The 14704-nt window shown below is 33.2% G+C and overlaps 1 protein-coding gene across 1 annotated transcript in view; it reads left to right on the top strand.

The window, feature by feature from the left end:
* The first annotated feature begins 1301 nt into the window (after nt 1–1301).
* The window catches only part of LOC137638768 (organic cation transporter protein-like), a 55453-nt gene continuing 42050 nt past the window's right edge, over nt 1302–14704 (top strand). The window contains exon 1 of the mRNA XM_068371123.1: nt 1302–1453. Coding sequence (XP_068227224.1) covers nt 1444–1453 — 10 coding nt within the window. The 5' untranslated portion in view covers nt 1302–1443. The remainder of the gene's footprint in view (nt 1454–14704) is intronic.

Here is a 14704-nt window from a genome sequence, read left to right on the forward strand (position 1 = left end):
TATTTACGTACGTGCACGTGCGTATGATATGTTATATTTCTACTTTACGGCTTTAGGTATTCACTATGCAAATCAATGAAGCTAAAGATGAATAGCAACGGAAATAAAGAAACAATGATATAAAACAAATTTTGAAAAAAAAAATTAATTTCGAGTGATTTATCATGATTCTTTTTACATCAAGTTATTTGTTAATTATCTTCGTTGTTTTGTTAATTATCGTATTTGTTATTTTTTCATTTCTCCACTGTAGTTTATTCTTTACAACACAATGTTGTTGTTTATACTGGTTTGCCTTCTCTTTTAGGACGCTTGGCTTGGTGAACACCATTGGCCTTTCATTTACCTAAATCCGCTACCTCGGGTACCTTTTATTTACATATTTCTTGAGATCCCATTTCTCTTCTCGTTCGTCCACTTGGCAATCTTCAATATTCCACATTTTCGTAGTCACGGATATTTGTAGTTATTGGTTCAGTTATCGTTACTTAGAATTTTCTTGTTTACTTTCCTCACTGGGCTATTTTCCCTGTTGGAACCCCTGTGCTTATAGCATCTTGATTTTCCAACTAGGGATGTAACTTAGCAATTGATAATGGTAAGGATAATAATAATGTGAAACGATTTTGCTGATTTTCGTGTTCCAGAGACGAATAATTGTGATACAAAATCATCCTTTCTCTTATCTGTAGACTAGAACTAGATAAAACCTGTCAAGTCTCCATCACTGTACTTTTCCTGTTATACATACATATATGCACACATACACCATGTACTGTATATGTGGGTAAAATTCACACGAAGGTTGTAAAAAAAAAACACACAAGAAAAATTTACCCTGTAGTTTTTAACACACACAGACGCACACCATATATATATATATATATATATATATATATATATATATATATATATATATATATATATATATATATATATATATATATATATATATATATATATATATATATATATATATACATATATGTGTGTGTATGTGTGTGCGTATGTAGTATGTACAAACTCGTGCGTACACGCGACCTCGTTCATATATGATGCAGGTGTACCCATTCACTTGTTTGCCAAGTACACTGAGCTATATCATATTGTGAACAAGTGTGGGACCGTTGTTATACTACAGCTCAATATAGACTAATCCTGCTTTGAGCAACGTACTGCAATAAAACTGCACTTATAACAGATGCCACGTAAGGAGAACCAACACGTGAGCGAAGAGATAAAATGATGGTGGGGAACAACCACTCATTTGAAAATTGCTTCTGATCTTTGTCATTTGGGGGAGGGTTCGAAGTCTGAAGAGCCCAGTAGATAAGTAAAAGGTAAAGAAACTTTAAGGAACTTTACTCTCCCAGTAACTTTCCATCAGTGATTTCGATCGGTAGACCTGCTGACGGGGTTGAGAGGCTTTTACCCCCGGCAAAGATGGATAAAGGTTAGTCATTGAAGTAATTTATTAAACTTTTTTTGTTTATAATGAGTAGCTTAAGTCGTGTGTTAGATAGCCACCTAGCTTCCTTTTTGCGCAGAGGTGGAATCTCGAAAAGGTAAAAGAAACTTGGAATTTTTGGAGGGGATGTCGTGAATTTTGATGTTATTGAGTTTTCACCTTGATATTTGCGTTTATAAATTTTGCATCTGGAATTGCGGTATTTGTAATTACATTTGCCAGATGTTTTACCCACGATTTCGATAAAACATAGAATTATTCATGAGGTTTTTCGTGTTTACACGCTCACATGCATAAATATATATACCCACTCAAGCCGCACACGCACAGACACACACACACACACACACACATATATATATATATATATATATATATATATATATATATATATGTGTGTGTGTGTGTGTGTGTGTGTATGTGTTGGTAGTGGAATAAGAACAAGATATTGGTAGATCAGTGGAAAAAAATCCCAAACTCTGTCAAGGAAAACTATCAGAAAATACTGAAATCCTAATGAAGATAAGATTGGATGTGAGGTTAAAACCAAGAGAGATTAAATAAAATTGGTAGAACTATTCAAAACAATAAACAAAATAAAAACAGAAGACATACGTCAATGCAATCAGACCAAAATTGAGGAAACATTAAAGTAAGGAAGAAGCATCAAAACGATGAAAATAAGACTTTGAACAGGGTGCTAATAGATGTTTGCTTTAAAGGATTAAAATAGCAATATTACTAACAAAAGAGATGGAGTGATAAAAATTGCAGAGGATTTCTAAACAATGGTATAGAATAGTGGTATAAGAAATAAATTTCCTAATAGAAATAATGTAACACATTAACCTGTACGAAACGTAACAGTAGGAGAATAAAGAAAGCATTAAAAAGTATGAAAAGAGGCAAAGCAGCCGGAGAAAATGGCCTAATAATTGATTTGATAATAGATGGATGAGATTTCTTAGTAGTAAAACTGGCTGAACGTTACACAAAATTTGTCAAATAATGCTCTATACCTACGGCTTTGAAAATCTGTATCATTATACTAATTCACAAAAAGGAAAACATAAAAGACTGGGAAAATCATTATCATCATCATCATCTCCTCCTACGCCTATTGACGCAAAGAGCCTCGGTTAGATTTCGCCAGTCGTCTCTATTTTGAGCTTTTAATTCAATACTTCTCCATTCATCATCTCCTACTTCGCGGGTCATAGTCCTCAGTCATGTAAGTCTGGGTCTTCCAATTCTTCTAGCGCCTTGTGGAGCCCAGTAATACATTTTATTTACTAATAATACATTATATAAAATATTTGCAAAGATGATATTAGGCCTAATAGAAAGACAGTTAGACTTTAATCAACCCAAAGAGCAGGCAGGATTTAGAAGTGAGTATTCAACAACTGACCATCTCCATATAACTAACCAACTTATGGAAAAATTAACAGAATATGACAGATCACTATATACAGTAGATGGCTTTTATAGACAATAAGGAAGCTTTTGATTCTGTCAAAAGTTCAGCAGTAATGAAAGTCCTTCGAAGACAATGATTAGACAAATCTTATGTTAGATCACTTGAAGATATCTGTGCAAGAAGTATAGCAATGCTAAAACCACATAAAGATAGTGAGAAAATCCCAATTGACGAAGGAGTTAGACAGGGATAACTCCTAATCAATCAATCAATCAATTAATCAGCCATCTCTTGAATTATTCACAGCTTGCCTAGAAGTCTTTTTAAGAATTTAGATTGGGGAAATGTAGGAATCAATATTGATGAGGAATACCTTAGCAACTTGAGATTTGCAGATGTCATAGTTTTGCTTGTAAATCATGAGAGGAAAAGATGATAGAAAATCTGAAGACAGAAAGAAAAAATGTAGGACTGAACATTAATGTGAGTAAAACTAAGATAATAGAGATATATACGGGCATAGAAAGACTATAAACAGACACGTGTGGAAGGAGATGTCTGAGGTCTTTGTCCTTCAGTGGAATAGCAATGGCTGATATATATATATATATATATGTGTGTGTGTGTGTGTGTGTGTGTATGTATGTATGTGTGTGTGTATACAATGGTCTCAGTTATGTCGTTAGTCATGTTTGGAGGTTGGTTATTTTTATTACCACGCTGGCCACTGCGTATTGGTGATGGTGGAGACTTTTGCCTGATCGCTCACAGCAAACCAATCTAGTATGGTTGCTCTGACTAGTACAGCTTTGTTAATCATGGCGTTATGCAAACGCCTTCATCACGTTAAGGTATCCCCACCCAGAAAAGGATTATACACATACATACATACAGTACACATACATACATATATATATATATATATATACATAGATATATATATAATATATATATAATATATATATATATATATATATATATATATATATATGTATGTATATATATATGTGTGTGTATTTATATAATCAGCCGTTACTAGTCCGCTGCAGAACAAAGGCCTCAGAGATGTCCTTCCACTTGCGTCTGTTATGGTTGCTCTGTGTCAGTCCACGCCTGCAACTTTCCTTAGATCTTCGATCCATCGTCTTCTTTTCCTATTCCTGTTTCTTTTGCGATCTCGAGGAACCAGTTCTGCTATTCTTAATGTCCATCTATCGTCTATCATTTTCATTATGTGTCCGGCCCATGTACTTATCTTTTTCCTACAAGTTTGTAGAATATCCTCTACTTTAGTATACTCTTTTTCTGTCTCTTAGCGTTATACCCATAATTGTTCTTTCATTAGCTCTTTGAGTTATAACTAGCTTGTATTCTAAGGCTTTAGTAAGGCTTCATGTCTCTGTTTCATAAGTTAATAATGGGAGGACCATTCTATTGAATACTTTTCTTTTTAGAGAAAGTGGCATTTTACTTTTCATAATCTCATTATATTTGCCAAATTTTATCCACACACACACACACACACACACATATATATATATATATATATATATATATATATATGTATATGTGTATATATATATATATATATATATATATATATATATATATATATACACCACGCTCGCGTTTCCAGAATCGAATGTACCAAACTAGCTTCACCTTTCGGTCTTCAAAAAGTATTTATAAGGTGGAGTTGCTAGACCAACGCCCCTATGCATGTTAAATGTGTCGACAGTATCCGTTTCTCTCGGTATTCATCCATCTGACTAGTCCTAAATACCCACTCTGTTTTCTTTGTTCCTTTCATGTCCTGGGAAATAAAATATTTGGGCATCTTTTAGCTCTATATTGAAGGGAATATACTTTTTATTGCCTGCAGGGTACTTACTTCATCCGGTTTTTAGGAGTCAGATTGCTAGTCCCACATCCTTTATCTGGACTTCAGGAGAAACTTGTACTCATTGATAGTTGACTGCACTAGGCATTATCCACGGGACTGCCACCGAGCATGGAGCCAAGGGCTGTATCATTTTGCCACGTGCCCACAATAGCTATTTACACTTTTCAAAGATGGCTGGTTAGGATGACCATATACGTCTGCCTTATTTTAGTGTTTATGATGGTTGTAACTAATACGGAAGTGAGCCTTACTGGTCGTAAGAATGCTATCAAAAAGAATTGAAGAGAAAGGGAACGAGTTCTCTGCTAGTGGAGGCAACCTTCAGAAGACATTCATAAATGGGTCGGGTTAAATATATCCGCAGACTCTAAACGGAGTTGTTCTAGCGCCGAGGATATCAGGAGTTTGGGTTGAGATGTTAAAAAAAAAGAAATCAATAAAAAAGAATATACAGTCTATAAACTGCACTGGTGTACGTTTGTGTGTACGTATGTGTGTGTGATCTGGAAAATGTGTGGGTTCTGGTTCCGCTAAGTGAATTGTGAGATATGTCGTAATTATCTTTAGCGTGTCAGAAACGCGCTCAGGTATCGAAAGGTGTCTGAAGGATAAAGGGAAGTTGGGGAACAAATATGTGGAACAATATTAAGTCTTTTTATAGTTTATATATGAAAGATCTGTTTTAATGTTGTTACTGTTCTTATATTATTTTAATTGTTCATTACTTCGTATATAGTAGAACCATTAAAGTGTGTGCAGTTGGAACCTGTGACTTACTGTCAGCTAGGTTATATAGGAAATATTTATTTCAATGTTACTATTGTTCTTAAAATATTTTAGTTTTCCTTGTTTCTTTTCCTCACTGAGCTATTTTCCCTGTTAGGGCCCCTGAGCTTATAGCATCCTGCTTTTCCAACTAGGGTTGTAGCTTAGCAAGTAATAATAATGATAATAATAATAAGAATAATAATAATAGATTATTGCAAACTATTTTGCAATTCTATGCAAGACACTAATTATGGCTAGAAAGCGAGAGATAATCATCGTCGAATTTTTTTATTATGAAGCGTGAAGTAGGAGATGATGAAAGAAGAAATATTGAATTAAAAGCTCAAGGTAGAGACGAGTGGCGAAATCTAACCGAGGCCCATTGCGTCAATATGCGTAGGAAGAGGAGATGATGATGAAGTAAATGAGGATACATGTCGTTACATTTTAAGGGTATAACCATCTGCTCTGAAAAGGAGACGTCTCCAAAGAAAAAACAACTCATCAATCACTGCTGCATTAATAATTTTACTGATGAATAGTGCATTAACTTCCTTTTTTTATTCACTAATTGATTTGCTAATTTCTTCATTATTGAGCCAAACATATCGTCAAAGGATTAAGTAGACGAAGATGGATGAGAATATGAAGTGATAATGAATGTAAAAGTTGAGTATGAGAAAATGAAGTGATAAGATAATAAATGAAAAAGTTGAGTATAAGAAAATGAAGTGATACAGTAATTCATGAAAAAGTTGAATATGAGAATATGAAGTGATACAGCAATGAATGAAAAAGTTGAGTATGAGAGTATGAGGTGATAATGAATGAAAAAGTTGAGTATGAGAATATGAAGTGATCCAGTAATGAATGAAAAAGTTGAGTATGAGTATATGAAGTGATACAATAAGGAATGAAATAGTTGAGAGTGAGAATATGAAGTAATAAAGTAATGAATGAAAAAGTTAAGTATGAAAATATGAGGTGATAATGAATGAAAAAGTTGAGTATGTGAATATGAAGTGATGCAGTAATAAATGAAAAAGTTGAGTATGAGAATATAAAGTGATACAGTAATGAATGAAAAATTTGAGTATGAGAATATGAAGTGATAAGGAAAGGAAAAGTTGAGTATGAGAATATGAAGTGATACAGTAATGAATGAAAACGTTGAGTATGAGAGTATGAAGTGATAATGAATGAAAAAGTTAAGTATAAGAATATGGAGTGATCCAGTAATGAATGAAAAAGTTGATGAAGAGAATATGAAGTGATACAATAAGGAATGAAATAGTTGAGTGTGAGATTATGAAGTGATGCAGTAATAAATGAAAAAGTTGAGCATGAGAATATGAAGTGAAACAGTAATGAATGAAAAAGTTGATTATGAGAATTTGTAGTGATACAGTAATGAATGAAAAATTTGAGTGTGACAGTATGAAGTGATAATAAATGAAAAAAAAAAAGTTGAGTATGAGAATATGAAGTGATACAATAAGGAATGAAATAGTTGAGTGTGAGATTATGAAGTGATACAGTAATGAATGAAAAAGTTGAGTAGGAGAATATGAAGTGATACAGTGATGAATGAAAAAGTTGAGTATGAGAATATGAAGTGATACAGTAAAGAATGAAAAAGTTGAGTATGAAAATATGAAGTGATAATGAATAAAAAGGTTAAGTATGAAAATATGAAGTGATATAGTAATGAATGAAAAGTTGAGTATGAGAATATTAAGTGATAATGAATGAAAAAGTTATGTATGCGAATAAGAAGTGATATAGTAATGAATGAAAAAGTTGAGTATGAGAATATGAAGTGATAATGAATGAAAAAGTTAAGCATGAGAATATGAAGTGATACAATAATGAATGAAAAAGTTGAGTATGAGAATATGAAGGATAATGAATAAAAAAGTTGAGTATGAGAATATGAAGTGATACAATAATGAATGAAAAAGTTGAGTATGAGAATTTGAAGGATAATGAATAAAAAAGTTGAGTATGAGAATATGAAGTGATACAGTAATGGAATAAAAAGTTGAGTGTGAGAATATGAAGTGATACAGTAATCAATGAAAAAGTTGAGTAGGAGAATATGATGTGGTAATGAATGAAAAAGTTGAGTATGAAAATATGAAGTGATATAGTACTGAATGAAAGAGTTGAGTATGAGAATATGAAGCGATAATGAATGAAAAAGTTGAGTATGAGAATATGAAGGATAATGAATGAAAATGTTGAGTATTAGAAAATGAAGTGATAAATTAATGTATGAAAAAGTTGAGTATGAGAATATGAAGTGATACATTAATGAATGAAAATGTTGTGTATAAGATTATGAAGTGATACGGTCATAAATGAAAAAGTTGAGTATGAGAATATGAATTGATAATGAATGAAAAAGTTGAGTATGAGAAAATGAAGTGATACAGTAATGAATGAAAAAATTGAGTATGAGAATATGAAGTGATACAGTAAAGAAAGAAAAAGTTGAGTGTCAGAATATGAAGGATAATGAATGAAAAAGTTGAGTATGAGAATATGAAGTGATAATGAGTGAACAGTTGAGTATGAGAATATTAAGAGAAACTAGAAAGTGATTAGTTGGTCATGTGAGAGTTTATATAGCCTTAGCATTAAAGCAATAAAGTTAATCCATATTGAAAATAAAAATTTTCAGGAAGTAAATATACGACTTTTGATAATAAATGAATATTTATAAAAGCTTTTGAGGTTCATAGTACTTGCACTCGCTACAATCAATACGGCATTCTTCATAAATGACGATTACTGTCACTGTACGTCAGGTTAGGTTAGTTAATGACTCCTTCCTTAACAAGCAATTTGCTTAAATCATTTATGCACAAATACGAACTTGAATCCAACATATTTGAGCATTGCATTATCCGTAGCCAGACCCATACTCTCTCTCTCTCTCTCTCTCTCTCTCTCTCTCTCTCTCTCTCTCTCTCTCTCTCTCTCTCTCTCTATATATATATATATATATATATATATATATATATATATATATATTTATATATATATGTGTATATATATATATATATACATATATATATATATATATATATATATATATATATATATATATTACATGTAGTATATATATATGTATATATATATATACATACATATATATATATTAAAGAGAGAGAGAGAGAGAGAGAGAGAGAGAGAGAGAGAGAGAGAGAGAGAGAGAGAGAGAGAGAGAGAGAGTTTACACCGGCCTCTTAGATCTTACATGTTTATCTAATCATATCAAAAGATGTTATTTCTTTTACGCAAACGGCAGTGTTTAACTTGATAGGTTTATCTGGGAAACGTCATCCAGTGTAGAGACTTGAAATGAAAGTCAACAAAGTAATCAGACTTTGAGAAATGTTATATTGGAAGGGTAATTAATCATAGTTTACGAATCTCTTTTTGAAAATGGGATCGGGAGAGTCCAAAAAATTGCTGTGATATTCTTTGTTGCGATTTGATCTTATATTATTTTGTGTAAACATCAAGAGCTGTGATAGTAAGATGAGAATAATCATAAAGAAACCTTGATAATACTACCAAACATAAATATTTGAAGATTTTGGTAACAAATAGAGGAAAATAATATGAAGATTTTGCCATTAGTCTTGTACGAAGACATGAAGACATTAATCCTATTTCTTAAAAGGTACCTGCCTTTACAACGTAAAAAGCTGTCTTTCTGAACTCGATCGATTTTTCCACCCATACTAACTGTTTTACCACTTCCATTTCATATCTTTACATTTTCATCTCTTAAATACTTGTTACACACAATTTCTATGCAAACAGTTCCTCCCAACACCTTCCAAGTTTCATTCTGTAATTACTCATACTTTGCTTCCATAAAGGAGAAGTTTGCTCAATAATTCTTTCAAACATTCCAACTTCATTTCCGTAAACACTTTTCACCTGAACCATGTATGCTTTACTCCCTTAAAGGAGGAGTTGGCTCAATGATTCTTTCATACACTTTACCTCCGTAAACACTTTTCACCTGAACCTTGTATGCTTTGCTTCCATAAAGGAGAAGTTGGCTCAATGATTCTTTCATGCATTACAACTTTACCTCCGTAAACACTTTTCAGGCTTTACTCCCATACAGGAGAAGTTAGCTCAGCATTTCTTCCATTCATTACAACTTTATTTCCGTAAGCACTTTTCACCTAAACCTTGTACGCTTTACTCCCTTAAAGGAGAAGTTGGCTCAATGATTCTTTCATACACTCTATCTCCATAAACACTTTTCACCTGAACCTTGAACTCTATATTCCCATAAAGGAGAAGTTGGCTCTTAAGAATGGCGTTGTCTTTCCTCTCACAACCACAAATCGAGGTTAATCTAAAATACCTATACAGGTCAATCAATTCAATTCCTCTACAATCTGCAATAACCATCATTGTTTGATCTATTGGCTTCCGTTTATGATAATAATCATACTTCTGCTGAAATGCCACTCCGGTTTTCTCATACATTTATTTTTAGACTGTTCAGCGAACATCTTTTCATTAGCCCCCTTTGATGTAATAATAGCATTGCAAATATCAGTCAGTTCCCTCTCCCTCATGTTCGTTTTATTTATTTCGCAAGTGTTTTGCATGTTTACCACGCCCTTTCCTTATTTTTTCAGGAACTTTTTTTTTCTATGACTTTTAGAATAATATTAGTCATGGACACAAAATACGCCCCTGTCTAAAATCAACTTATACACCATTATTATTATTATTATTATTATTATTATTATTATTATTATTATTATTATTATTATTATTATTGCTAGCTAAGCTATAACCCTAGATGGAAAATCAGGATGCTATAAGCCAAAGGGCTCCAACTGGAAAAATAGCCCAATAAATAAGCTATATGAGAATTAATGGATAAAAGATTTAAAATATCTTGATCAGTAACAGCATTAACATAGATCTGTCGTATATAAACTCTGAAGAGAGACTTATATCAACTTATTTAACATAAGAACATTTGCTGCAAGTTTCAACTTCTGAGGTTCCACCGATTCAACTGCCTGATTAGGAAGATCCTTCTACAATCTGGTCACAGCTGGAATAAAGCTTCTAGAATACTGTGTGGTATTGAGCCTCATGACGGAGAAGGCCTGACTATTAGAATTAACTGCATGCCTATAGTACTACGTACAGTATGGTTGAGTCTGGGAAGATCTGATGGCAAAGGATGGTCAAAATTATAAAAGAAAATTCTATACCTGATTAAAATCTGGGATAAGAAATTTAATAGACCGCAAATTTTTATCCAACAAATTGAGATGAGAGTTAGAAGCTGAAAACCAGACAGGCGAACAATACTTGAAACAAGGTAGAATGAAAGAATTAAAACATTTCTTCAAAATAGATTGATCAGCGAAAATCTTAGACTCTCAATAAGACATTTTCTGTACAGTTGAAGAAGAAAGAGACCGAATGTGTTTCTGAAAAGTGAATTGACAATAAAATTCGCCTAAAATTTAAAAACTGTATATATATAAAGAAACACTATCAATAACTTAGCCTTTTCTGTATTCAAACAGTTAACTTTTATCATAACAAACATGCAAATGCTCAAAACAGCTTACCAACCGTCTCATGCATTCTCAATGACCTCCAAATTATATTCCTTTCAGTTCCCTCGAACCATTCATGGCTGCCTCTCTTCTAGCGCCCTCATTTGGCAACACTTTATGTTTACCTGTGCTTACGCTATGAGCATGACTGCATTCTCTTTGAACGAGTTTAGGATCCCGTTGCTTGTTAACCTTTTCCTCTGGGTTTCCATTACTTTATTCCTTATTGCCACTTGTTACATTCTTGCTTACCTCGTTCACTATTTCTATCTTGTTGCAGGATTAAAGTATTTTTATTCAACTTCCTAGCTCCACCATTTCCTCGCTATACTACGTTTTTCAATATTTCACCATTTCTATCATTTTTTTTTATCTCACCTTGACACTTAACACTGGTTTTTTTGCAGTCACCTACTAAGCCCATTTTCGGGACATCTCTCTCTCTCTCTCTCTCTCTCTCTCTCTCTCTCTCTCTCTCTCTCTCTCTCTCTCTCTCTCTCTCTCTCTCTCATCTACAAGCAAACAAATGTCTCCTCCCAAAGTTGGATAAACTCGGACGAGTTTTTAGGCGAACATCATTATATCCTTTTAAGATGTAAATTGAGATGGCATTGATGTTCATTTTCCAAAATACATTTTTTTTTATTTTGTCAAGTATTATGAGTTGATGCAAATGCACACGTGTTCTCTCGATTGTACATAATCTAAGTTAGAGAGAGAGAGAGAGAGAGAGAGAGAGAGAGAGAGAGAGAGAGAGAGAGAGAGAGAGAGAGAGGTAAATAACACTTTGAGTCCTGGATCCCTCTTTGCCTACACATACACAGAATAATCTGCCCTATTCCTTACACATTCTTCTTTCATCATAAACCTGACAACAAAATGTAAAAAACATCATTCTTCCTCACTCAATAAGTTAATTTGTGTAATTGTTATGTACCCACTGTTCACTTGGCATGGGCAGAATTGATTTTTTTTCTTTTTTTTACCTACGGTAAGCCACTCTTCCAGAAAACACTGAAATCAAACCAGTGGTCTATAGTCTTGGATAGTAACATAGCCTCTGCGCTATGGTCTTCCACTGTCTCGGATTAGAGTTCTCTTTCTTGAGGGTACACTCTGCACACTATTCTAAAAGATTTCTGTTATTATATATATATAGGCCTATATATATATATATATATATATATATATATACTGTATATATATATATATATATATATATATACTGTATATATATATTTATATATATATATATATATATATATATATATATATATATATATATATATATATAAACGGGCATGTGATTCGTTAAGAGACAGCATTTTCCATATCTGTTCCTTCATCTTCATGTATGGTATTCATTTTTAAAATCATCGTTATCTGCCTTCCTTAATTTGAAGTGTCTATTCTTAAAGGTACTAAGCCTTGCATATTGTGTCAACTTTGTCATGTTAACCAATTATATCAGACATTTTGTCATGTGGTTTATGGGTTGTATCAATATTTTCTATTTATGCAGTCGTGTACATATCGAATATGTTATCATTAATGTTGAGTCTGTTTTTAAGTATGATGGAAGATTTTAATTGTTTTCAATTCTCATTTTGTCTAGAGATAGTGAGCAAGTTCCTGGACCAGTGCATCCTAGACTGCAGCAGTGTCGTCTAGTATATTGCAATATTCGTGAACTACATGGCAATATTAGAGACCTTATAGTTGCCTCCAAACATTAACATATTCTATTATATTCCGAAAAGAGGGTGGCTTAAAAGAGGTATTTTGGCTGAGCTGCTCATCCCAGATTTTAAGAAACCAATAATTTTGAAATAGGATGACATTCCTAAGGCAAGAGGGATGGTAATATACAGTATATGAGAACTGTTTCTCGTAAGTTCTGCTATGAATGTGGATGTCATGAGATTCAGGACGCAAAAATTTGTCGCAAGCAATACCTTTTTTATTTGTTTTCCATCTATCGGAAACCAGATCTATCGTCAATTATTATTATTATTACTAGCTAAGCTACAACCTTAGTTGGAAAAGCCAGATGATATAAGCACTGATGAGGAAAGGAAATAAGAAAATAAATAAACGATCTGAGAAATAATGAACAATTAAAAAATATTTTAAAAAGAGTAACAACATTAAAACAGATATTTCATATTTAAACTATATAAAGACTTATGCCAGCCTGTGGCTAAGATACAAGATGAAAGAAAGACTGCTTTTATGCCTGTTGTTGATTTCAATGCTCACCATAGGGTGTGCTGGAATTCTGTTTCTCCTACTGATTGTCATGCCTTAAGAGCTTTTTATTTTGCATCTGACACAGGCGTATGACTAAACCATAAGTGAGGCTACATACAAGTTTGGTAATTGCTTGGACCTAGTGCACGATGATTCTCCTGGTGTTATAACAAGCAAGGTTGGTCCTCCAATTGGGCTGTCTGATCATACTTCAGTTTCGTTAGTAATTAAGACTGAGCAACTTGTCCCAAATATGTCATATGCTCTTGTAAGATATATGATATATATATATATATATATATATATATATATATATATATATATATATATATATATATATATATACAGTATATAATCAGGAATATTTAAACGAAATTTTGAGTTATATTATGTGTTTGAATTGGTAGTAATGTTATAAATGGGTTGAGACAAGTGACATTGCCCAATCAGCCATGAAAATGCCCTAGAGACTGACCATAACGTATAACGTATGATCAGCACCCAAGCTCCCTCTCCAGCCAAGCTAAGACCAAGGAGGCCAGGCAATGGCTGCCGGTGACTCAGGAGATAGATCTATAGGCTCCTTCACCCCCAAACCCCCCCCCCCATCTTTAGCTCACAAGGATGGTGCGGTTGCCGCGACCAAAGGAACTAACGAGTTTGAGCGAGTCTCAAACGTCAGTCGGGCGATCACAAGTCAGGGATGTTACCACATAGGCCACCACAACCCTAGTTCAGCAATTATTGCAGACATGCTTGTTTGAAGAAACAAGAGGCTTATTATAAATGGAAAAATAATAGATAAGAATTGACTTGGAATAACTGTAATCAGTTAAGAGCTGTTGCTCAGATAGTTTATACCTCAACTGATAAAGAATACAATTTGACCATGAAAAACATCCCTTTTTGGTATAAGTCAGGCCAGATGGCTCTGTCATTCATTGCCCAAGGAAAAAGGCAACCCTATTGTCAGATATGTTTAAAAATCTAAATAGAGTAGCTTTTCGGTCTCGTGAAATTAAAACGGTTTTACTGACCCTTTCTGCTTGTGGAGGGGTAAACTCAAGTGGCATTTTTCCTTTAATTTTTTTTTTTTGGAAAGACAGCTGATTTCTTATCACTTAAGTTATCTGTTATTATTTGCAAGTTAGTAAGAAGTGGATATTTCTGCATTTGTTGGAAAATTGCTAAGGCTCCTTCATGGGGTACATGTATTTGTGGTAACTTTATCTCATCACCGGCCAAATGCCACAACTCCTATATTTCTAAACATTTAG

Source organism: Palaemon carinicauda, chromosome 3 (assembly GCF_036898095.1).
Source record: "Palaemon carinicauda isolate YSFRI2023 chromosome 3, ASM3689809v2, whole genome shotgun sequence".
In the NCBI taxonomy this organism is placed as follows: domain Eukaryota; kingdom Metazoa; phylum Arthropoda; class Malacostraca; order Decapoda; family Palaemonidae; genus Palaemon; species Palaemon carinicauda.